This window comes from Microtus oregoni, unplaced genomic scaffold (genome assembly GCF_018167655.1).
Source record: "Microtus oregoni isolate MIOR12 unplaced genomic scaffold, Mior012 000000F_ref0000247, whole genome shotgun sequence".
Lineage (NCBI taxonomy): Eukaryota > Metazoa > Chordata > Mammalia > Rodentia > Cricetidae > Microtus > Microtus oregoni.
The window spans coordinates 45,037,806-45,063,206 of record NW_024543059.1 but is presented as its reverse complement, the minus strand read 5'-3'; the positions used below and the strand labels follow the sequence as shown (position 1 = coordinate 45,063,206).

The 25,401-nt window shown below is 52.7% G+C and overlaps 1 protein-coding gene across 1 annotated transcript; it reads right to left on the bottom strand.

The window, feature by feature from the left end:
• Positions 1-252: 252 nt before the first annotated feature.
• Mybpc2 (myosin binding protein C2) lies at positions 253-24,831 on the bottom strand. The gene is made up of 28 exons (XM_041648073.1): positions 24,766-24,831; positions 23,203-23,292; positions 22,453-22,542; positions 22,164-22,312; positions 21,811-21,928; positions 20,889-20,937; positions 20,684-20,743; positions 16,257-16,450; positions 15,436-15,568; positions 15,219-15,343; positions 15,025-15,130; positions 14,086-14,258; positions 12,818-12,983; positions 11,193-11,299; positions 10,843-10,872; positions 10,568-10,707; positions 8,435-8,594; positions 8,239-8,343; positions 7,297-7,485; positions 6,550-6,684; positions 5,467-5,634; positions 5,254-5,342; positions 4,646-4,841; positions 4,126-4,265; positions 3,655-3,814; positions 3,421-3,557; positions 2,008-2,194; positions 253-391 (listed from the first exon to the last, which is right to left on the bottom strand). The coding sequence occupies exons 1-28, from the start codon at positions 24,782-24,784 to the stop codon at positions 381-383; spliced, it is 3,426 nt and encodes a 1,141-aa protein (XP_041504007.1). The 5' UTR covers positions 24,785-24,831; the 3' UTR covers positions 253-380.
• Positions 24,832-25,401: the final 570 nt, after the last annotated feature.

Sequence of the window (25,401 nt, the reverse complement as noted above, 5' to 3'; positions counted from 1 at the left end):
GCCTGTCTCGGATGTTCTGTCCTTTAGGGACGGTGACCAGCCTGACTCGTCCCTCTGGTGATGTTCAAAAGAGTTCAGGCCACGGAGTTTCACCTTTGACTACTGTAAACGCCATGGCAAAGCAGTTCCCTCAGGAAACGCCATTTTCCAAGATGGCAACCAGTGGTATCTGATCTTTAAGGCTGCTTTGAGGTGGCCATCCCATACCCCAGAGTGACTAACCCCACCCACAAGCAGACAAGAACTGCAGATTCTGGAAGGATGGACACATGATAATTTGAGTAATAGTATTTTATCATCACGACCATTCTAGAAAGCTGACTGTCATTCCAAGGGTTGCAGAGCTGATGTCTGGGCTCTGTTGACTGTCCTGACAGCTGTCACTGTGGTACTGCGGGAGAAAGAAGAGATGGTTGGTGAGGCAGCGGGAGGTGGCTGCACCTTCCTACCCGCTCCCCGGACTCTATACTGCATGTATCCATGTGACCAGCAGAGGGGGCAAGAGAGTGCCCATCCAACAACTGTCCCTGAACACCAGTTTCTTTCTCTCTCTCTCTCTCTCTCTCTCTCTCTCCCTCTCTCTCTCTCTCTCCCCCCCCCCCCCAGGGCTACACGTAGCCCCAGCTGGTCTCGAACTCAAATGTGTGACTGAGAGTGTCCTTGAACTCCTATCCTGCTTCCTTCTCCCAGGCACCACTGTGTGTGGGGGTGGAACCCATGGCTTTACGCTGAAGCCACATCTTCAGCCCCACACCTTTTTCTTTTCTTCTTTCTGAGAAGGGGCCTCATGGCATCTAACTTCCTACAGATGAGGCTGGCCTCAAGTTCTTGATGACCCTGCCTCCAGCACCTACAACTAGGGCTACAGTTGTACTTTGCCGTGCCTGGCCATTTTATTTTGTATTTTGCGTTCTAAAATTTATTCACTTATTTTATGTCTGTGTTTGCCTGCTTGAGTTTATGTGATCCATGTGCATGCCCATGGAGGTCAGAAGAGGGCTTTGGAGCCCCAGGAATTTGGAACTACAGATGGTTGTGAGCTCCCATGTGAGACCAAATTCAGGTCCTTTGGGAGAGGAGCCGGTGATCTTAGCCCCCAGCCACCTCTCCAGCCCTTGTTTTTATATTTTATAGTATTTTGATAAGATCGTACTATGTAATTCAGGCTGATTTTGAGTTTGCTCTGTAGCACAGGCTGCTGGTAAACTCTTAAAATTCTCCTATCTCAGCTTCCTAAGTACTGGGTGACAGATGTGTACCACACCCCTGACAGTTTAATGTTGTTTTAAATCCCGCATGGGGACGTTCCGAGAAATTACCGGCTATCAGAAGTCAGAGGGAGCCTACAATGGGGGTACACCTGAGATGACTTAGTCACCCACAAAGAAGACTGCAATCCAGATCAGCCTGAATCCAGAACGAGGCCACTGGGCCTGGGGAGTGATCTTTGAGGGGCTGGAGCCCCTGTCCCTGCTTCTTGGGGCCAGGCAGATCAGCGTGGTTGTGTCTCCAATCAAGCAGGGCCGGACTATGCTAATGGATACTCTGGGAGACGGGGCTGCTTCCAGCAGTGTGTGTGGACTGAAGCCTCAGGGGGACAGTTCTCTCAGGGGATGGTTCAGTGTTCAGAGGCCCAGAGTAGGAATAAAATGTGACCACTGTGGCCCTACCATGGTAGAGGATGTCTGGGACACAATGTGGATGAAAATGTAAGCCTCAGGCTGGAGTTAGGGACAGGGCTGAGATACAAGACAATAAATCCACACTGAAGAGACTGGGGTGTGTTGGGGAGTTGGAGAGGGTCACTCAGCTCTGACTCCAGGGGCAAAGGGCAGGAGGCTGGGTGGGATTTGAGAGGTAGAAGGGGAAGCGTGGGCTGAGATTGGGGCTTCCCAACCCCAGGGCCTTTGCAGGACCCCCCCCCTTCCTCTTCCTGCGGGGCATTCAGGTAGGTTTGTCAAGGGCCCTGGATGAGGGTCAGCCAGTGTGGGACCACTTCCTCCTCACCTCGGACATCCAGCCTGCACTCAGCCAGGGCCTCCCCCAGTTCATTAACGGCACGGCAGGAATAGGTCCCTGCATCGAAGGGCGAAGGTCGGCGGATATTCAGTGTCAGGATGCCCTGGTAGTTGGTTATGAGGAATTTGGGATCCTCGTGGATTTCCATCTTGTTCTTCATCCACACCACCTTCGGCTAAGGAAGGGAACCAGAGAGGAAACTGATTTACAGGGATCCCCTGAACAGAAGCCATGTCGCTACCTGGTTGGGGGGACTTGAACCAGTCATTTACTCTCTGACCCCCACTTTCTTCTGTACAAACAAGTACATGACGCCTAGAGACCTTAGGGACCCCAGTTTGGCCACCATGATCACCTACCTTTCCTTCCCTGTGCTCCAGCATCCCGTACCCTGGAACTGTCTGTCCTGCCCTTCCCCTGCCAGTCACCTCCTGGACAGTCTCAGGACCACCCGTGTTTCTCTGCCATGCCTATCGCCATTACAGTCTTAGATCACCAGTGTCGTCCTCGCCCCCCCCCCCCCCCCCCCAGTGCAAACACAACTTCTTTGTTCCATTTGCAAAGTACATACAAAATCCAGGAAATTATTTGTGGAATTAATGATGTACATCAGCAAATGGAATGAATGAATGAGCTGAGATAAATGAATCGACGCATGGTTAAATGAGACGGTGGGTGGATTTATGAATGAATGAATATTCCCAGACTTGGTGGTGCACACCTAGAATGCCAGACTCAGAAAGTGGGGGATCTAGGCTACATGAATCCTTGTCTGAAAAGGGAAAAATTATGAGGTCTGGAGAAATAGTTCAGCAGTTAGCGCTTGCTACTTTTCCAGAAGATCTGGGTTCAGTCCCAGCACCCATGCCGGGCAGCTCACAACTGCCTATAATTCCAGCTCCAGGGACTCTAATGCCCTCTCTGGCCTACAGGAGTACCACACACACAAGGTGCTCATACGTACACACACATATTTTAAGATTTTTTTTTTAGAGACAAGAGCTTCTCCTTGAAGCCTGTCCTGGAACTCCCTCTGTAGACCAAACTGACCTCAAACTCACAGAGATCCGCCTGCCTCTGCCTCCTGAGTGCTAGGATTAAAGGCGTGGGTCACTACAGTCCTGCTAAATTTTAAGGTGTTTTTAAAGAAGAGTGAACTTGAGAGTAGGTGACTGAGAAGAACCCCAGGAAGCTATGCAGGTGTAAGTGCCCCCCAGGGTTTCTAGGGAGTGGCACTGTTTTCAAACTGAACAGAGTTGGGCTGAATGGATGAGGTGTCCCTGGCAATCACGAGGCAGGAAGCTCAGACCTGCCTGACACTTGGCCTCCACCTGAGGAGCTGCTAATGGAGTATTCGGGGGGCATTGCTGCTAACGGTTTCCCCGGACCCCACCCTGGCACCTTTGGGTGGCCTCTGACGGCACAGTTGAGAGCTGCGGTATATCCCGCTACCACTACCCGGTCAGTCAGCGGTGTCAGGAACTTGGGGGCTGTTCGGAAATCATGCTCCTTGTATTCCAGTGGTTTTAAGGTGATTCCTAGGGAAGATGAGACACCCATAACGTGAGTCCCACCCCAAACCTAGCCAGCGGCCAACAGCCAGGAGTTACAGCTCAGTGCCAGGCAGCCCTGCACCTGTCTTGAGGATTCGCGCTGTGTTCTTGGAGACACCAGGTGAGTCACTGAGACCGCAGATGTTCTCGCTGAAGATTCGGAAATAGTACTCATTGCCCACGATGAGATCCGACACTGTACAGCTGGTGTGGCGATTGTGTTCGTAGACATTGAACCACTCCTGGAATGGGGACAAGGAGGGACCAGGAAAGGCCGGCACGTGGGCCACACGTGAGTAGAGACGCAGGAGAGGCGGGGCAGAAGCAGCAGTCTGTCTTCTGAACCCAGCCCACTCCCACTCGACACACGTGAGTAGAGACTTAGGAGAGGCGGGGCAGAAGCAGCAGTCTGTCTTCTGAACCCAGCCCACTCCCACTCGCAGCCACCGGGTCTCCTAGCCTCAGTTTCCCAGCTGTGACACAGAAAGCTCAGCTCCGCTCTACCAAGGCCACCAGCATTTCCCCAGCCTCCGAGGCCCCTCTGTCCCCTCACCATGGTTTTTTTGTCAGCCTTCTGGACAAAGTAGCCTGTGACCTCACTGTTCCCGTCGTCCTTTGGCGGCTGCCACTCCACCAGCGCATTTGTGCCCCACACCTCCTTCACCATCACGTTCTCCGGTGGCCCTGCCTTTTCTAGAAGGAGGGTTGGGTGTCACACACCATCCGAGGGGCCCTGGTGCCTGGCACTGCTCCTTCCTTCCCCTCCTGACTTTTTTTTTCTTTTTTCTTTTTGACTTGTTGTAGCCCAGGCTGATCTCACTGTATATCTCAAGATTGGTTTGATCTTCCCGCTGCCACCCCGTGAGTGCTAAGATCATGGGCACACACCACTACACTTCGTTTGCCCAGCGCTGCGGATGGAACCCTTCCTTACCCCACCTTCCACCCTTCCTGTTTCAAACCTCCCTTCCTTGCCTTTGGCCATGTTCCTCCAACCCCCCCAGTCCCACCCAGCCTCTCCCCTACTCTGATTTCCCTCTTCTCCCATTCCTCCCCAGGCTCCAGCCTCGCACCCACGACCCGGATGCGGATGGTAGCAGTGTCCTTCATGTTCTCAATCTGCACATTCAGCTCATATTCTCCAGAGTCAGAGCGGGCCGCCTGGCGCACGAAGAACACCGTGTCGAAGTCACTGGTGCGCACATTCACACGGGAGGTATCCAAGGGAGCCCCACCCTTGGTCCACACCACCTGAGGCCGGGGCTTGCCCTGTAGGACAGAATAAATGTCAGGTGAGTGGGCTCTTCAGGCCGAAGAGCATGGTTAGGAGACAGATACATCACTGCATCCGGGACCTGATAGCATCCTGGGCTTGTACTCAATCCTACTCCAGGCTCTGACCCCTGCCAGCTCTGGCCCTGACTCTGCTTGACCCCAACCCTATCTCTGACTTCCACCCTGACCCCAGCCCTATCCTTGACCCCCAGCTCTGACCCTGGCTCTGACTTAAACACAAACAATGGTATTGGCCCTGAACCTGACCCTGTTCATAGCCTGGTCCCCAACCCCAACCCTGGCCCTGACCCTGATTCCAGTTCTGACCCTGACCCTGATCTCAACTCCAACCCTGGCCCTGTTCATAACCTCACCCCAGCACCCACACTGACCCCAACTTAAGTACCTGGAAGGGGATAACAAGGTTGATGGCTTCCCCCACTTTGCGGATATAGGTCTGCCGCAGGTGGCGGGGGAGGCGGATCTTGGGTTGCTCTGAGGGTGTGAACAGAGGGGGTTGGTGTTGGGCTGGAAATCGCTTCAGGGGGATGATGACATCATCTGGGGGACCCTGAGTAGAGCCTCAGGGGTGCTGAGTCAGGGACTGGGTGTCACTCACCCACAATCTCCCTAATGGTGACTGGCTGAAGGAGGGTGGCTGGTTCACTGCGCCCCGCAATGTTGATCCCGACAACCCGGAAGAGGATCCTGGCTCCAGTTGGAAGATCCTTGACAGTGAAGCCACACCGTTCCACGGGTTCCTTGTTAGCAGGGACCCATTCCTCAGCTGGGGAGAGGAGTCACATGTGGACCTGGGCCTTCTGCACTGCTTTCCTCACTGTCCCCCACAAACCCCATCACAACGAGGACTCAGTGAACCCCGGCATAAGTGGCAGCCCTGGTCAAGCCTTCCTGACGACAGCACGGAGGACCACACCCATTCCATCTTGGACATTGTGACCCACATTTCAAGATCAAGGAAACCGGGGGTCCCAGCTATTTGAAATCACACAGCTCGAGCCTGATGCCGGGGTAGGAGGGTGGAGTGGTGGCCGGCTGGAAAATGGAGCAGAGAATGCTGGGAAGAAGCTGATATGAACAACATCACTTTCCTGTGTGACCTGATGCGGTGGTCACAGTTCCAGGTCAAGATGAAGGTTCTGAGTCATAGAGACCAAAACCACACAGGCAGCCGTAAGTGGGTAGGGCTGCGGCTGCTTGATTATTGATATGGGCAGACAGAGTCAGCGTGGAATCCTGACTGCCGGATGAGCAATGCATACAAGACATTCTGTAGCCAGGACTGTGAACGGCACGGCGGGCTGTGTGTGTGTGTGTGTGTGTGTGTGTGTGTGTGTGCCAGTGTGCATATACATGGGCGGGTAAATGAACATTTGAGTGTGAGTACATGGCTTTAAGGAGTGTGTGTGCACTAGTGTGAATGTGCATGCCAATGTGGGTGTACGCAAGCGTTTGAGTGTGACTGTGAGTGTGGGGTACGCAGCAGAGGTGGGGATGGGGACGGCAGAGATGACAGTTACACAGCTGGTGAGCGGGAAGGAGGTAGAGGAAAATACTAGAGAGGGAGGAGTCATTGCTTCACAGAGGTAGCAGAGGAAGGGAAGGCCTGAGGGGTCCAGACTGTCCCAGGCACTATGCGAACCCCCATGCAACTCCCAACACAGGGCCAAGTGCCACTTACAGCCCTCCAGGCAGTACTCCACCAGGTAGCCATCGATGCCACCAGCGCCAATCCTGTCTGGGGGCCTCCACTTGAGTGTGGTGGTGGTGTCTGTCACATCCTCCACTATGAGGTGCTGGGGTGCACTTGTGGGGGCTGCAGGGATCCAAAGAGAGGGGACCAGGAGCCAGTGAAGAAGCAGAAGTCAGGAAGAGAGGGCAGGGGTCAGAGGCTAGTATCACTGCGATGGGTCAAACATCAGTCATCAGGAAAGGGCACGAGGGAGATAAAATTAAAAACAGAAGCCAGCGTGGTGGTGTACACTTTCAGTCCTAGCCTGGGGAGGAGGCAGCAGGAGGATCTCTGGGGGTTCAAGGCCAGCCTGACCTACAGAGCGAGTTCCAGACCAGCTAGTACTACAGAGAGAACCTGCTTCAAAAAGACCAAAAAAAAAAAAAAAAAAGCAGGGGTACTAGGGCTGTAACTCAGAGGTAAAATGCCTACCTAGAATCTGCCAGTGAGAGGCTGGGGGTGTGGCTCAGTAGTAGAGCCGATGTCTAGAATACCTCAGTGAGAGGCTGAAGTTTTGTACATGGTCCTAGATTCTGTCTCCAGCACCATACACACACACACACACACACACACACACACACACACACACACACACACGAGTTTCAAGCTCTGTGGGTCAAAGGTCAGGTATGAGATTGGAGGTGGGTGTGGGGCAGAGTCGGTGGGAGGGGCAGGGGGAGGGACAAGCCATTGTACCAATGGGCATGAAGGGCTTGGTGTTCATGCTGGGCTGTGAGACACCGATGGCATTGACAGCGAAGACCCGCATCTCATAGAGGACACCCTCTATCATCTTTGTGGACTCATAGGTGGTTTCAGTGAAGACTTCAAAGTTGAGCTTCATCCAGCGCTGGGAGCCTTTCTTCTTCCGCTCCATCAAGTACCCTGTGGCTCCCCAAGCAGAAGGGTTTGGGGGTTGTAATGAGATCTAGTGTCACATAGAAAGGATCAAACAACCCACATCAAACTGACTCTTGGCTTCCCAGAGCCTTCGGGGGGGGGGGGGGGCAAGGTCACAGAAATCCCCAGGCTGTGAGACTTATTTCCAGGTCGTTAGGGAACAATGAACCCTGGGAAAGGTTAATGGGGTCAAAGTAAGAAAGATGGAAATCTGGCTGGGCATGGTGGCATACACCTTTAACCCCAACACTCAGGAGGCAGAGTCAAGCTGATACCTCTGAGTTTGAGGCCAGCCTGGGATCTCAAAGACAGATCTCAAAAGGGGGTCAGGATGGGGCTGCAGATGAGACTCGGTCAATAGTGCTTGCACTAGTATGAGGGCCTGAGTTTGGATCCATGGCACCCACATAAAAGCTGGCTGTAGTATGCGCTCGTGATCTCACGGCTGGAGACAGAAAGTTCCTTTAGCCAGTCAGTCTAGCCTAACAGGTGAGCTCTAGGTTCAGTGAGAGAACCAATCTCAAAAAATAAGGTGGAGAGTGGTGGAGGAGGGCGCTCAAGGTGGACCCGACCTCCGCATGCACGGGTGCACACACGTCAGAAGAAATCATGGAAACCCAGGTCCCGAGAACTTAGTTCTTGCAGGAGACCCACAAGGAAGCTATGGGCTCGGGTGAAAGAAGAATCAAAGGTTAGGGAGCACGGAAGTCACAGGGACACTGGTACATGGATGCTGACCAGTCACGGGCTGTCCTCCATCATACTTGGGTGGCTCCCAGACCAGAATGGCCCAGTCTTCTCCAACTGAGGTGACACGAACGGCCTCTGGAGGGTCAGGAACATCTGGGTGGGAGTGAGGGACAGTAAGAGTCTGGGGTACTTTAGAAGCTTCAGTGAGCCACCCCGTGCATCATTCGCCTTGGCCCCTGCTTACCCACAACCCGCAGGAAAATGGAGGCCACATCTTCACCCGCAGGGTTGGTGACTTTGATGGTATATCGGCCCTCATCTGCCCGTTCTGCGCTCTCGATCACAAAGCTGCTGCAGTCTGGCCTCTGCTCAATGTGTATCCTGCCCTCCGTCGCTGTGAATACCTGGACAGGGCCACCCAGCAACCAGGCATGCCTCAGGACGTCACTATGGCCACGCATGAGTTCTGACTCGGAGAGCTCACCCTGACTTTCCTCATTCATCCTTCCTGTCCCCACACACCCACCTTCACTAAGCAAGGTCTTGTTTCCAAGACACACAACCTGACACTGCTTTTTCTTTCTAAAACAGATTTCTCTTGTAATGTAGATGGCCATTAAACTTTCTCTGTAGTCAAGGATGGTCTGGAGCTCCTGTTCTTCCTGCCTCTACCTCCCAAGTGCAGAGATGGCAGCTGTGAACCGCCATGTCTGATCCGTGCAGTACTGGGGTAAAATCTAGGGGGAGAGCCCTGCCTGGAATCCCAACCACTCCAGCTGTGTCTCAAGTCTCCTTGTACTCTTTTTTTTTTTAATTTTTATACATTGATGTAAGAGAGTCAGATCCCCTGGAAATAGAGTTACAGACAGTTGTGAGTTGCCATGTGGGCGCTGGGAATTGAACCCAGGTCCTCTGAAAGAGCAGCCAGTGCTCTTAACGGCTGAGCCATCTCACCAGCCTACCTCCTCTTACTCTTAAGACCACCTGAAAGTCATCCACTTCTTCCAGGAAACGTTTTGTATGCTCCTAGCTCAAAGTGACTTCACATTCCTACAGCTCCTGCTCTCTGACCCCCATATCTCAGTCTTGGCCATCTTGAGAAGCTTGCATCACCTCCCCCAAAGGACTGCATCTGGTGAGGGTGGCACCTTTAGTGGTTAGCTGCGGGGAAAAGTGGATAAACATGGGGCCATGCTGTCCATGTTCCAGAAGAGAGGACCTCGGTGCTGCTACAGTTTGGATGCTACAGTTTGGTTACCCAAAGACCCATGTCCTGAAGGCTTGTCCCAGTTCATCACATTACTGGGAAGAAGTGGAGCCTTTAAGTGATGGGACCTAAAGCCCGAAGGTGATGGTGAATGCCTTTGATCCCAGGAGAGGCAGGCAGATCTCTATGAGGCCATCCTGGTCTACAGAGCAAGTTCTGGGATAGCCAGGGCCACACAGAGAAACCCTGTCTTGAAAAAAAGTGATGGGGCCTATCAATAGGACACCTGGTCATTGGTAAGGGGGGGTGCCATTGAAGAGGATATTGGGGCCCTGGACCCTTCCTCTCTGTGTGTTCCCACCATTATGAGGTGAGCATCTTGCCACCACAGTGTTTAACCTGGCCACAGATCCAAGGGAGAGGAACACTGAACCAGGAACCACATATGTAGTGTGTATATACATACATAGATAGATGGATGGATGGATGGATGGAAGGAACAGATGGATGGATGCACAGACAAGCAGACAGACAGAGATAGCTCTGGTATTGATTACATTAATTGAAAGCTAACACAGAAGAACTGAAAATCCCGCTTCCCCGGGACCAGGACAGAAAAGTCAAAGCAGTTTTTTGATGAAAGGATGAATCAGTGATGGTAGTTGGATAGGTGGGTGGACTTTTTGGGGGAGTGAGTGGTGCAGGTTGGGTAGGTGAGTGATGGATAGATGGATGGATGAATAGGTGGTGGGTGGATGGATTGTATAGTGATAGATGCAATTGGATAATGAGTGAGTGGGTTGTGGGTGGAGGGATGGGTAGATGTGTGGATGAATGGGTGGATGGATGGATAAATGATGAGTGGGTGGGTGGGTGAGTGGTGGGTGGGTGGTGGGTAGAAGAGTTACTGAAGAGATGGATGAACCGGTCAGTCTTGACTAACTAACTAGCCAGCTGTGGGAGGAAAAGATCAATGAATGGGGTATGCACCGTGTGTTGGATTCATCCATGCCTGTGTAGACAATACATCCTGCAGTATTCAGAACTGCTCCACACAGAAAGACGACATCCTCATTCCATAGTGAATGAAACTGAAGCTCGGAGAGGAAAAGCCACTTGCCTGAAGCCACTTAGCAGAGCTGGGGGAGAAGGACCAGGGCAGAAACCTACCTCATCTCCCTTTAGCCAGGTGGCAACGGGAGGAGGCTCCCCAGTGATAGCCACATCCAGCCGCAGCTTGTTTCCAGCCACGACAACAATGGAGTTATCTGAGGTCTTCCCTGAGCAGTCCAGGTGGATCTTTGGGGGCTCTGGAGGCACAAAACAGGTGTTGGGTACCTGGCTTCCCAATACCACCATAGGGCACCCAGAGAAGCAACATTCCAAGTCCAGACGCAGCCCTGCTCCCTCAGACATGAGTCACACTGTGGCCGCGCGGCTCTTACCTTGCTTGGGTACATACTCCACTTTGATTTCTGAAAGGACAAGGAGTTGGAATGGTTAGGGCTAAACTCTCATGTCCCTCCCTCATCTTCCCTTCATAATCGAGAGGCAGAGGGCAGAATCTGCAAGAAACCCTGAGTGTGTGGTCCCAGGGGAGGGACAGATTCCCAAACCGCCCCTATCCCCATGGATACTCATCATCATGTACCATGCCCTGAACATCTCACTGACTGTATCCATGGATCCCATCATAAAACTAGACATCTTAATCCTGCAGGGAGAAATGCTGGGATCTTGGAGGCCTGGGAGGGTGGGTTCTCTGTCCCTAGTAGAAAAGGAAGGCTGTCTCTACCCAGGAAGTTGAGCTTGGCTGAGAGGGACAGGGCATAACCATCAGGCACGAATGTGTAGTCTCCCTCATCCTCAGGGCGGACATCATCAATCACCAGCTTGTGGAATCTAGAATGCAGAAAGGGGGTGGGTGGGGTCAGGCCAGATCACTGCAGACTCATCTGTGAATGCCAACACGAGAGATGCGGATCCCGGGGTCCACCTCAGGTGTCATCCCTCGGTGTGGTGCCAACACTAGAGATGCAGACCCCAGGGGTCCACTTCAGGTGTCATCCCTCGGTGTGAATGCCAACACGAGAGATGTGGATCCCAGGGTCCACCTCAGGTGTCATCCCTCGGTGTGGTGCCAACATGAAAGATGCAGATCCCGGGGTCTACCTCAGATGTCATCCCTCGGTGTGAATGCCAACACAAGAGATGTGGATCCCGGGGTCTACCTCAGGTGTCATCCCTCGGTGTGAATGCCAACACAAGAGATGTGGATCCCGGGGTCCACCTCAGGTGTCATCCCTCTGGCACCATGTGCATTTTATCCTTAAGATTTATTTTGTAAGCCGGGCGGTGGTGGCACACGCCTTTAATCCCAGCACTCGGCAGGCAGAGGAGGCGGATCTCTGTGAGTTCGAGACCAGCCTGGTCTACAAGAGCTAGTTCCAGGACAGGCTCCAAAGCCACAGAGAAATCCTGTCTCGAAAAAAAAAAGATTTATTTTATATATGTATGCATGTTTGCCTTCGTGTTTATATGTGCACCGTGTGTGCAGTACCTACAGAAGAAGGCACTGGATTCCCTGGAACTGGATTTACAGATGGTTGTGAGCCACCATGTGGGTGCTGGGAATTGAACCTGGGTCCTCTGCAAGAGCAGTCAGTGCTTCTCTCCAGCCCTTCTCCACTTTGAGACAGGGCCTCTCACTGGAACCAGGGTCCCATCAATTAAGCTAGGCTATCTGCCAGCAAACTCCAAGGATCCTCCTGTCTCCCTCCGCTGGGATTATGGGCACACACCACCATGCCCAGATTGTAAATGAGTGTTGGGAATTGAACTTGTGTCCTCATGTTTGTACAGCTACTCTTTTTACTGGAGGTTTTGTGATGTTCTGGCCTGAGCTTAAATCCCACTTCCTAGCTGTGTGACTTTGGGTGAGCTACTGGGCCTTTCTGCCTCTCTTTCTTCATCCATAAACAGAGAAATGATGGCACCATCTCAAGAGCTGTGAAACATCTGGGGTGGACCTGGCTCCCAGGAAGGTCCCCGTCAGCAGCAAGACTGGCTGCCGTCATTATCAAGGCTACCAATAGCTATGGTTCCTTACGAAACACAGAGCCAAACAGCTGGCATGAAGATACCTAGGGGGATGCAGCGCTGGGCTGGAGTCGTGGCTCTCAGGCACTGAGCAGATGAGCAGGTATTTATCTCAGGTGTTCACATCCTGCCTGCTGACTTCTGACCGCTTGCTTTCCTATACGTCTCAAATACGGTCCTAGCTGTCCCCTGCCTTCACCAGATGTCTCAGCCTGCTCCTAACCAACACGCAGACTCAGATTACAATTCTTCTTCTAACAAACCAGTGCGTGTGTTACACGGCCATGCAGCTGATACATGGCTCCTTGCCCTGAGCCTCACCTGCCCACATGGGAGATGGTGATCCTCTTGCTGGGCCGCACCTCCACCCCATTCTTGTACCACTTGCCCGTCACCTTCTCATCAGACACTTCGCACTTGAACACAGCCTGTTCTGCGGCCTTCACTGTCAGGTCTGCGATGTCCTGCAGGACCTCCAGTTGCTTCTCTGCATAGAAACAAAGAGGGTGGGAACTGGCGGCTCTAATCGGGTCACAAACACTAGAGAGCACCCACTGCATGTGAACGCTGTTCTAGGATAGAGCTATGAGTGAGCCCCCAACTACTTGCTGGACATGGAGGATCCTGCTCTAGTGGGGATGGGGAACAAAGAGATTCCAGGATTAGGAGGCAAGTGCTGCAGAGAACTCTGGGAGCCTCCCAGAAAGAGTGTAAGGTAGGCAGGGCCATGCTCAGGGTTGGAGCCCCTGCCTAGGATCCCCCCGTGAGAGATTAGGGTACAGTTCAGTGGTGCAGTTCCTGGTTAGTGTGCCCTGATAAGATGAAATTTATCTTCCCAATATTTTACTCAAAAGGTGTTTACACACAGAATCCCTGGGTAAGGAGAGCTAATTGTCTATGTGAATGTGTGAGTGTGTGTGAATGTGTTGTGAGTGTGTGAGTATATATGTATGTGTGTGTATGTGTGAGTGCGTGAGTATGTGAGTGTGTGAGTTTGTGTGAGTGTGTATGTGAGTGTGTGCATGTATGTATGTGTGTGTGAGTGTGCTAAGTATGTGAGTGTATATGTGTGTGAGAATGTGTGAATGTGTGTGAGTGTACATGTGTGTGTGTGCGTGCGTGATCATGCTTGTCATCCCCTCTCCCTCTCTCCTTTTCTCTTCCCTTCCCTGTGTGACAGCATCATCTGAGGACTGACCTCAGCAGTCTGTCCCTGTGAGTCAGCGCAGCGTGCACGTTCCCTTGTTTAATTGGCCACATAGAGAAAAGCTTATTTATTTCACTGTAAATGACAGATTTTTGTTTTTCTTTGTTTTACGTTTCTTTCTTACACAAGGTCCTATGACCCTTCTCTGGCCCACTTTCTCCCAGGGGTGGCATTTTATGTAACAAGGAGCTGATATACAAACTCGGACATTCACAGGGTCCTCTCATGCCTACCAAAACACACCTCGTTTGCAGCAGGACACACTGTGTGTCACGTGTGGGGAGTGGGGGCAGATGTTACCAGCCTGAGCACAAGCTGGGGAATCTGGCCAGATGGGGTGGGAGAGGAGCCGCAGCTCTTCCAGGACTCCGAGAAGTCGTACCTTCCACAATGAGTTCAGCCTCACATTGGCCGCCGTTGGTGATGACTTGATAGCGGCCCCCATCCTCCTGAGTCACATCAGAGTAGATGAGGATGTGACGTTTCCCATCCTTCTTGAAGCGGTAGCGTGCCTTGTAGGAGTCCTCCCGTGTCAACTCCACACCATCCTTCATCCTGGGTGGGTGGAAGGCAGGTCAATGAGGTGGGAGAATAGATCATAGACAGACCAGGGATGGGCGGGCATGCAGTTGGTTTAGATGGAGAATGAATGGGTGGAGGGGTAAGGAATGGGTGGGTGAAGGAAGGAAGGATGGGTTAAAGGTGATAGGTGAATGGCTGAATGAATCAATGGAAAGGAGGCTGGGTTGGGGGATGGATGAAGAAATGAACAGAAGAAGTTATAAATAGGTAAAAAGATTGATGGTAGATGGGCAATATGGACAAGTGATGGAATGGGGGAAGGAATAGAGGGATGATGGATGGATGGGTGGATGATGGATGGGTGGATGGGTGGATGGGTGGATGGATGATGGATGGGTGGGTGGAGGGATGATGGGTGGATGGATGGATGGATGAATAGGTGGATGGATGGGTGGGTGGGTGGATGTATGAGTAGGTGGGTGGATGGGTGGGTGGATGGGTGGGTGGGTGGGTGGAGGGATGATGGATGGATAGGTGGAATGGAATGAAGGGCTGGTAATGATTGGGTGGAAGGATGATGGTGAATGGATTATAGAAGGATACATGGATAAAATGCATGGATAGAGGTATGGTAGACAGAATGATGGTGGGTGGATGAGAGAAGATGAGTAAAGGGGGATTTGAAGACATTAACTGAGGTCTCAGGTGCCCCCTGAACAAAAATCAGAACCTCCTAGGAAGTTTTGGGTCTGCTAGAGACCAGGGCTGAGGTGAAGAACCTGAAGGCAGCTGTGCTCACCACATGACCTGTGCACCCTCTTCAGACACCTCTACCGACATTTCCACTCGGTCACCCACAAACACCTGCTGGTCTTCCAGTGGGGTGACGATCAGGACTGGAGGCTCTATGGAGTGAGAGAGAGGAAGCCAGCAGTCTCAGGACCCACTCGATCCCCTCCCTCCGTCCCCAGACTCAGGTGGAGCCAGCCCCACCTTTGACAAAGAGTTCGGTGAAGCACTTCTCATCCTTGACTGCCACCTCGTACGCAGCATCGTCTGCCAGCGTGCATTTGTTGATGGTGAGAATTCGTTTCTTCCCCACATTCTCAAACACATACCTGGTGTGAGAGCCAACAGGGAAGGTGGGAACCCACGCTTACTTCTGGACATTCACGGCAGACCGCCCGTGCAGCAGTTCCCCTGATCATACTTGAGGCTTGGCTTTATCTCCTGGCCATTCTTGAACCACTTGAGAGGAAGGTCTGGATCACTGATCTCCACCACCAGCTTGATCTTGTTGCCTCTGTCTACTTGGTAGGCTGGGTCCAACTTCTTAGTAAAGGCTAGGGATGGAGGGATGACCACAGGGTAGAGGGAGGACCAGGGGATACAGAGATGACCAGTGTCAAAGACAGAAGACCAGGGAGTAGAGAAAAGTGATGTGGGAGTCTTCTGTTTTGTGATGACTTCATCGGTTAAATAAAGAAACTGCCTTGGCCCTTTAATAGGACAGAAAATTAGGTAGGCAGAGTAAACAGAACAGAATGCTGGGAGAAAGAAGCCGAGTCAGTCAGTTGCCATGATTCTCCTCTCCGAGGCAGACACAGGTTAGGATCTTACCGGTAAGCTACCACCTCGTGGCGGTACACAGATTATTAGAAATGGGTTAAAGCAAGATGTGAGAGTTAGCCAGTAAGAGGCTAAAACTAATGGGCCAAGCAGTGTTTAAAAGAATACAGTTTCCGTGTAATTATTTCGGGGCATAAGCTAGCCAGGCAGCTGGGAGCTGGGCAGAATGCAGCCCGCCATTCCTCCTACTACAGAAAAGAGTTTCTTTTTGCCCTGATCATCTCCAGAGGAGCCAGGTCTTCCTCCCAGACCTTGGTCTCTCCCAGGTCAAGTCTGGAGGCCTCCTGTGGACTTAGAGACCTTTGAGAGTGAGGCCCACCACTTGTCCTGGATCCGGGATACAGATGTCCCCAGTGTTGGGGGACTCCAGGACAATCCCATCTCCCTCGGGTCAATGCTGACCTGCACTCTTCTTGACCTCCACCTTGGCCTTCTTGAGGCGCTTCAGCATGCCCCGGAGATCAGTGATGCCATACTGGAAGGCGATCTTCTCATACTCGCTCTTCTTGGCCCCTTTCAGGAGCTCCCAAATCTCTGGGGGAATGCCCAGATCATCATCATCTTTCTTCTTCTTCTTCTCCTCCTCAACTACTTCCCTGGGAGAGCAGGGACACAGTAATGAGGTGGCTAAGGTGCCCCACCCCCACAGTCAGTTACCTGTAACTCTGAGCCTTGTTCTTTCCCACTTGGATTATTGGCCAAGCATCTTCTTTCCCCCTTTTATCCACTCATCTAGCCACACCTCAATTATCCAGCCCTCACCCACACATCAATCATCTATCCCCACATCTATCCATCCATACACCCTCTAATTTATTCACTTATACATCCCTGAATTCTGCACATTCACCTGGATACCCATCCACTATCCATCTCTCCTTCCACCTTCCCTTCCCTCAATAAATCCATCTCTCCATTTAGTTATCCACTACCCACATATCTATTCATTATCAGTTCATCCACCTATCCAGTTGTCCAGGTATCCTACCGTCCATCTGAACACTCACTCACTCATCCTTCCCTCCCTACCTCCCCCATCATCTGTCCATTCATCTAACCATAAAGCACCCGTTCATTTATCATCCCGTCATCCTTCCCTCTCTTCCCCACTTCTCTCCCCACTCATCCATCTTCTATTCATCCAATCCCCACTACCCTTCTGTCCACATATCTTCATCAACCCACCCATTCACCTAACCAAGTAAACAGCTACCCTTAATCCACTCTCTATCCCTTCCCCCGCTCACCCGTCCACCCATCCTTCCATCCATTTCCATATCAATTTCATTATTGTTTCATTCATCCAAGTAGTCATCTAAACCTTCTTACCCATCTACCCACACACTTACCCATCCATCCCTTCACCTTCCTACCCATCTACCCACACACTCATCCATCTATCCATCCCTCCATCCCTCCACCCAATCATCCATCCATCCCTCCATCCCTCCACCCAATCAATCATCCATCCATCCCTTCACCTTCCTACCCATCTACCCACACACTCATCCATCCCTCCATCCATCCCTTCACCTTCCTACCCATCTACCCACACTCATCCATCCATCCCTCCATCCATCTCTTCACCTTCCTACCCATCTACCCACACTCATCCATCTATCCATCCCTCCATCCCTCCACCCAATCATCCATCCATCCCTCCATCCCTCCACCCAATCAATCATCCATCCATCCCTTCACCTTCCTACCCATCTACCCACACACTCATCCATCCCTCCATCCATCCCTTCACCTTCCTACCCATCTACCCACACTCATCCATCCATCCCTCCATCCATCCCTTCACCTTCCTACCCATCTACCCACACTCATCCATCCATCCCTCCCTCCCTCCATCCACTCATCCATCCCTTCACCTTCCTACCCATCTACCCACACACTCATCCATCTATCCATCCCTCCATCCACTCATCCATCCCTTCACCTTCCTACCCATCTACCCATTCACTTATCCATCAAATATTTATCCAGCAAATATTTATCAGCCACCTTCCTTTCTAGGTTTTTCTACCCATGGTCTGCACAGAACATTTCCAACATGCACACCAGAAACCATGTCCTCCCTGTTCTAAGCATTGCTGTGACTCCCCACTGCCTCCAGGAGGGAACCCCAGCTCCTCATCCTGGCCGTCACCAACCAACCCATCTTTCCACCCTCACCCCCCAGCATCCAAACCAGATGTATGCCCTGCCATTAGCACTCCAGGCTCTTCTCTGCCTCTCAAAGCTCTTTGCCGCTTCCAGCCTCTGATGTCCCTGCCTTGTGCCCCTCTCCATCCTACAGACCCTAATGCCAGTGCTTTCTTCTCTACGAGGCATCTATGGTTCTCCAAGGCAGTGATCTGCTCTTGCCGTGACACACTTCCTCCAACCACACCAAACTGCCTTGTGTGTGTTCCTGTCTTTGGCTCTGTCATGTCTTCCCATGGTATTGAAGGAGTCAGCCCAGGATCAAGTGGGGCTTCTCTGTGTCTCCATCTCAGCCCAGCACCTAGAGGACAGCTGGCCTCACAAGATGTGCAGTGCATGGAGGAAGAAATGCAAGCAAGAATCTTCAGGAAGGAAGAAGGAAGGGACAGAGTAGGTACATGGCTGAACTTGGGACATGAATATTATGTTGATATTGAGAGCAGAAGGTGAGAGGACAGGTAAACAGAAGGATGAATAGAGCATAGCAGGGTACACGCATGTCCGGCTAGGATGACAGAAATGGCTGAGTGAGCATTGATCAGAGGAACGGATCAGTAGAGGAGCTGTCAGTGGGGAAACTGGAGCCATGAAGGGTGGGCACATGGCCGACACTCTAGTGGATCCAGGAGAGACTAAGTGTGCTGAAAAACAAGAGTAAATTGTCATACTACCCGCTCCTGTGTGTGTGTGCACATGTGCATCGGTGTGCAGAGCCTGAAGTCTCAGGTCTTTTCTCAGTCATTCCTCTACCTCACTTCTTAAAATGTTTTTAACTCTTTCTAGTGTGTGTGTGTGTGTGGGGTGTGTGTGTGTGTGTGTGTGCGCGCGCGCATGCATGCGCCCACATGTATACTCACATATCACAGCATGTGTGCAAAAGTCAGAGAACAACTTTCAGGAGTCCATTCTCTCCCCATCATGTGGTTTCCAAGGACTGCATGCAGGCCATGAGGCATGGCAACAGGCACCCTTGCCCACTCACTGAGCCATCTCCCTAGCCCAGCTTATATTTTGAGATGTGGTTGTTCTCTCACTGAACCTGGAGCTCACTGATTGTCTAGGCTGACTGGCCAATAAACTCCAGGAACCTATTCCATTTCGCCTGCTGGGATGACAGAAGTGTAGCTCTACACATAGCTTTTACAGGGGCTGGGGATTTGAACTCGGGTCTTCTCGGGTACACGACAACCACTTTACTGACTGAGTTGTCTTCACAGCCCCAGTCCAGTTATTTTTTACCCACAGAGTCCCAACCTCTCATTGTTCAATTTGACAGAAAGCTGCAAGGGGTTGGGTGTGTCAGTGACGGGGTGAAAGGAAAGTGCTGGCTGGATGTGTGGGAGCAGAAGTCTGGATAGAATGCTCGGTGCTGTTGGGGGAAAGGTGCAAGTTCAGTTGAATAGACAAGGAGGGAGGGAGTTGATATATAAGTGCCTTGTTTTATTGGTGCAGGGCGTGAGTGTGGAGTGGACGGGTGGACGGTGCAGGGCGTGAGTGTGGAGTGGATGGACGGACGGTGCAGGGCATGAGTGTGGAGTGGACGGGTGGACGGTGGAGGACGTGACTGTGGAGCAGACAGACACACTGACAAATGGATATCTGAGTATAATGGCAGATGAGATAGAGAACTGGGAAGCTGGTGGGGAGAAGAGTGTGGAGAGGACAGATAGGCTGGAAGATGGACAGGTAGTTAGCTATGTGGATGGATTCGTGATGGGTGGGTGATAGGTTGGAAGCTTGTCTGAGCAGGGTGCAGGGCTGGTGGCTTCAGGGGTGAAAATGTTGAGGCTTGCTGAGCAGATGGCTGACTGGATGGCATTATAGGAAGGGGTAGGTGTGGATGGGCTGGTGAGATGAGGAGGAGGAGATCGTTTTGGAGTAAAGAGAAAACCTAGGGGTGGAGGCTGAAGGAATGGCTCTGGGCTAAGTGCTTGCTGCATTAGGACCCAAGTCTGTGAAAGCCGGGTGTGGACTGGAGGGGATGATTTGCAGTTAAGAACACACACAGCTTTTCTGGAGAACCTAGCTTCAGTGCCCAGCGCTCACACCAGGCAACTCACAACCACCTGTAGCTCCAGTTCTAAGGGGTCCAACACCCTCTTCTGGCCTCCACAGGTACTGCACTCATGTGGACAAACACATTGGACTTTGTTAGCTTTCTCTAGTCAGCTTATTGAATTCTAAGTTCAGTGAGAGACTCCATCGCAAAAAAAAAAAAAAAAAAAAAAACAAGTGAAAGGCCAGGTGTGGTGGCGCACACCTTTGGTCCCAGCAACTGAATGCCCAAGGCAGACGGACCTCTATGAATCTGAGTCCAGACGGATCTACATAGCAAACTCCAGTCGAAGCTATATCGGGAGACTTTGTCTCAAAACACAGCAAAGAAAGAAAGACAGAGACGGTGGGGAGTGATAGAAGACACGAACTCAACCCCTCCCCCAACCCACACACACTCATACACCACACAGAGAAGAAAAGAAAAAGAGGAGAAAGAAGGGAAGGTGGACAGAATAGGAGAAAACCCAGGGAGGTTGATAAGAAAAGAGATGTTGGCTGTCTGGCCATCGTCCCTCTCCCAAGACCCTACCTGTCCCTATCTGCCAGCTAGGCCAACTCACCTCTTCTTCAACAAGCCGCTGAAATCCAGTTCACCCGCGTCTTCTGACTTCCCATCACCCCTGTAATCATTAAGAGGGTTGTGAATCCCACGAAGATCCATCCAAGCATCCCCACTCCTTGCCCTCTATCTCCACCTCCCAAGGAAAAGTGTCCCTTGATTCTGAGTGCCAATGGGCACCTCTTCCCGGGACCGGAGGCACTCACGAGCGTTTGAAGTTCTCAAGGTTCTGACCAGATGAGTCCTGCCTGGGGGCTGGGAACAGGTGAGGAGGAGGAGTAAGGTAAAGGCAGGACATCCTGTCCAGACATTCACAAGTCCCAGCCTCTTGGGTACCCTTTCCTCCACCTTCTGGGCCAGTGCACTATCTCTGAAGGCCTAGACAGTGCTTTCTCTCCCTTCCTTCCCCGTGTGTGTGTGTGTGTGTGTGTGTGTGTGTGTGTGTGTGTGTTTGAAATAGAGTCTCACTATGTAGCCCTGGCTGACCTAGAACAAAAAACACTGCACCCACCCCCCCTCCCTAGTATTTTGGATCTTGAGACAAGATCTCACTGTGAACCCCAGGCTCATGTGGGGCTGGCATCAGTCACCCTGCCTCAGCCTTGGGCTGGGTGAAAGGCATGTACCAGGCATAACTTCTCTACCCTTTGGAGTTCCACTTCCCTGGGTACCATGTCCCACCCTCCTGGCCAGCTGGTCCTTGCTCCTCAGGCCAGGGGAGTCTCATTCCTTCAGCCCCTCACTTTCAAACCCCACACACTGAGCTGTATGTAAAACCCCAGAGGCTGCAGGACTCCTGCTTTCTCCTAACCTGCCTGGTCTATGCACCTTGTGCTGAACCCATGCACCCAGATTCTATGAGGCAGGGGGCCCTAATTACCCAAGCCCTCAGCTCACAAACCTGGAAGCTTCCTAAACTTTTTCATGTGTACCCCAAGTTGCTAAACACCTGTAAGTCTAGTACCTCCTTCTACACAAAGCCTGGAGACATTGTCCCCCACCATTACGAAGTCTTGACCCTTTCCTCCAAGAGAGTGGGACCGCGCCACCTCCATGCCTGCATCCACGCCAGCTCAGTGGAGAACCCCCCACCCGCCAGCGTCCCCGTCTCCCTGCCCCCCAGCATACCCTCCACATCCACATTGAAAGAGCAGCTGTCGCAGACGTCCTTGGCTTTGACCTCTAGACGGTAATCCCCGCGGTCCCCTAGGACCACTTTCCCGATGTGGAGTTCCACGGTGTACACCTGGGGGGGGGGGGGGGGGGACAGGGTCATGGCGCTTTGACTCACAGTCCCCAAATCTCCACCTGGCCCCAAAGCAGAGCTCTCTGGGACAGGATCTTGACTCCTAAGGCCTCTAAAGAGGTGAGAAGTATGTGGTTATGCCCTCTACACTGCTCTAGCCGGGCCTCAACCACCACCTGAGGCACTGGCTCCCTCGAGGGGGTGCTGCACCCGTCTGGTCCCACCGGGGTCTCACATTGCTGTCAGAGTCATGGGATTCCTTGAAGGCGAATCGGGCTCCACTCTTGGTGCTCAGCTCCTGCCACTTCCCCTTGAACCACTTGACGGCAGGCTTGCCCGGGAGCTCCTTCCCGTTCACCTTGGCCAGAATCACCGTGTCTGTCCCTGGAGGAAGGAGGCACTGAGGAACCAGCTCTCCAGAGACCCAGCCCTTCTCTCTCAGACCCAGGGGCTCTGATCCAGGAGTCCTCCCCAGCTCTCCTCCCTCACACTCGGGTTCTAGGCTGTTCAACTCCAGGGCTCACCAGTCTCCACTGACACAGAGTCTGGCTTTTTCAGGAAAATGCCTGTTGCGGGCTCCTCTGCAGTTGGGGATTGGTCCTCAGGTGGGGCCTCTGCTCAGGAGAAAGGATTAGGGATTAGGGTGTCAGCAGTGGTTTAGGGGGAAGCAGAGGACCTCTTTGGGAAGAGTTCTGGGATTAATAAGAACCCCTATGATCACTGGGTGGTGGTGGTGGTGGCTTATGCCTTTAATCCCAGCACTCAGGAGGCAGAAGCAGGAGGATCTCTGTGAGTCTGAGGCCAGTCTGGTTTACAGAGTGAGTTCTGGGACAGCTACAGCTATAAGGATTCTCTCTCTCTCTCTCTCTCTCTCTCTCTCTCTCTCACACACACACACACACACACACACACACACACACACACAGGAACGCCTCTGCTCAGAAGGCAGAGATTATGGTATAGCTTACATTTATCCAGAAGCATAAGCTTTGCTAGGCTCTGTCAGCCCCTTGGGCCTCAGTTTCCCCATCTGTGGACCAGCAGGTTATAGCCAGAATGGAAAGGACTTTCGGGTAAAGGACATGTAAATACGAACATAGCTTTTGGGGGCTCAGGGTGCGGTGCCAGCCTGGGTGGGGTGCTGGGAAGCCACGCAGGACTGTGGCTCTGTCACTGTGTGGAGACAGTTACCAGAAAGAGATCAGGAAAGGCTGGGGCCAGTGTGCAGAAGGGCCAGGAGGAGACAGTTGGCAGAGCCCCAGGGGGCACCTCACCTTTGGGGGGCTCTGCAGGATCTGGCTTAGCAGGAGCTTCCTTTGGCGCTTCCTTTGGCGCATCCTTGCCTTTGGGGGCCTTTTTGGCTGCTGTAACACAGATGTTGAGACTTCAGCACCCATGGTGCTCTCCTCCTCCTGCCCAGAGTCTAGACCCAGACCTCCTTCCTCAGAACCGGGGTCCAGACCCAGGGTCCAGACCCCCATTCCAGGCATAAGTTGATCCTCACCCTGACTGTGGAATCAGGTTCCCCCTCCCCTCATAGTCTCACCCCAGACTCTGGCCACCAGTCTGACCTTTCAGGTTTGGGGTATAATTAGCCCTTCCCCTGGGATAGAAACTGGACACTGGTGCTGACCACAGCAGTCTCCTATGGTACAGGTCACTGACCCATGGGTCAGTCTCTGCAAGGAGCTGGTGGCGACCTCAACCTGGTTGGGGAAGGTGATGCCAGGGTTTGGGTGCAATGCCCATTTCCACAAAAAGAGAAAGCCCCAGCCACCTTACAGACTGCCTTTGCCCCCCAAGGAGTACTGCTAACTGCCCTGGAGAGAGACTGGGGTGCCGGGACAGAGCTGGTGGGTGCCCAGCAGGCAAGAGGCTCTGGACTCCGTCCCCATCATAGCAGGAGAAAAGGGTTCCACACACGGGAGAGACCCATATTCCCTGCGACAAGTCCGACTTTCACACCAAAGGGGGTCTCGTCTTTACACAGAAAATTCTCACTCCATGTACATGAAGCCCCACTGTGTCATAGACGCACCTCATGATCTAGAAAGTACCCAATCTTTGCTCAGTGAACTCGATGCAACTCCCTCGAGGGTGCTCTCCCACCTGGAGAGGACCCTAGCCCTAAACTGAGCCCCAGCAGTGTACAAGCAAGACCCCTAGAGCCTCAAGAAAAGGAGCCCCCTAGCTGGGAATGGGGGTGCATGCCTCCCACCCAGTTCTTGTGAGACTGAGGCAGTAAAAATGGGACTTCTGGCCGGGCGGTGGTGGCGCACGCCTTTAATTCCAGCATTCCGGAGGCAGAGGCAGTGGCTCTCTGAGTTTGAGGCCAGCCTGGTCTACAGAGTGAGTTCCAGGACTGCCAGCGCTACACAGAGAAACCCTATCTTGAAACACCCTCTCCCCCAAAACAGACTGGGACTTCCAAGTCAGCCTGGGCTGGAGAGTGAGTTTGAGACCAGCCTGGAGAACTGGAGGAGAGAGGAGAGGGGAGAAGAGAAAAGAAGGGATGAAAATAAGGAGAGAGGGAGGGAGGGAGAGAGAGAAAACCGAACCCAATTTATAATTAGCTGAGATTTCTACCCAAGATGGGTTTCCCGGTGCCTGAAGAGGAAGAGTGACTGCTACCCAGAGACACAAGACCCCATCACCCTGCATCAGGGAGGAACCCATCCGCGCACCGAGAAGGGGCCTCTCTTCCCCAAGCAGGCAAGGAACCCACACTCTACCTAGAGGTAAGAGAAGGCAAAGGACCCCTTCCTCCCACGGAAGAGACATCCCCTGTCTGCAGGCCATCTCCCACCCAACTCCCAGGAAGGTTTCTGGCCAGCCACCTGGTTTAGCCTCAGGCATGTCGGCGACCTCCTCGGGCTCCCAGGATTGGGACCGCAGTGGCTCTAGCCAGGCCCTAGCAGGGACAGGTGGGTTCCTAGGAGGGGCCCTTTATGGAGGCTCAAGATTCCCAGGAGGCAGCCCTGGGCCGCCCCACATTCCTCCCGCATGCTCTAAAGGGCGAGAAATAGCTAGTAGACAGAGAGGGGTGGCCGGATGCCAACGCCCCAGTGGGGATGGGCTGGGGGAACTTGGACACATGAGTCTGTGGGAGGTACAAAGGTGGAGACTGCGTGACCTCAGAAGGAGGGGGTCTGGGCCTCCAGAGGCTGGGGGCGCAGGGGCCCAGATCCTTAGGTTCTGGAGAAATGAGGGTGGGGGAGGAGAAGGGAGCAGACAGCACAAGATGGGGAGCGGGGACAGAGAGGGCACTTGTGTCCCGGGGGGGGGGGGGGGGGCAAAGAAAGAGAAAAAAGAAGGAGGTGAAGGAAGAGGGGAATACTGGATCCTGGGAAGGACCGGAGGAGTAGTGTGAGGAGGGGCCAACTAGTCCTGGGGGAGGACCAGAAGAAGGCTAGGGGGTCTCAGGTGCACAGGGTGAGGGAGGGGTAGGTCCTGGAAGCCTTTCTTAGCCATCC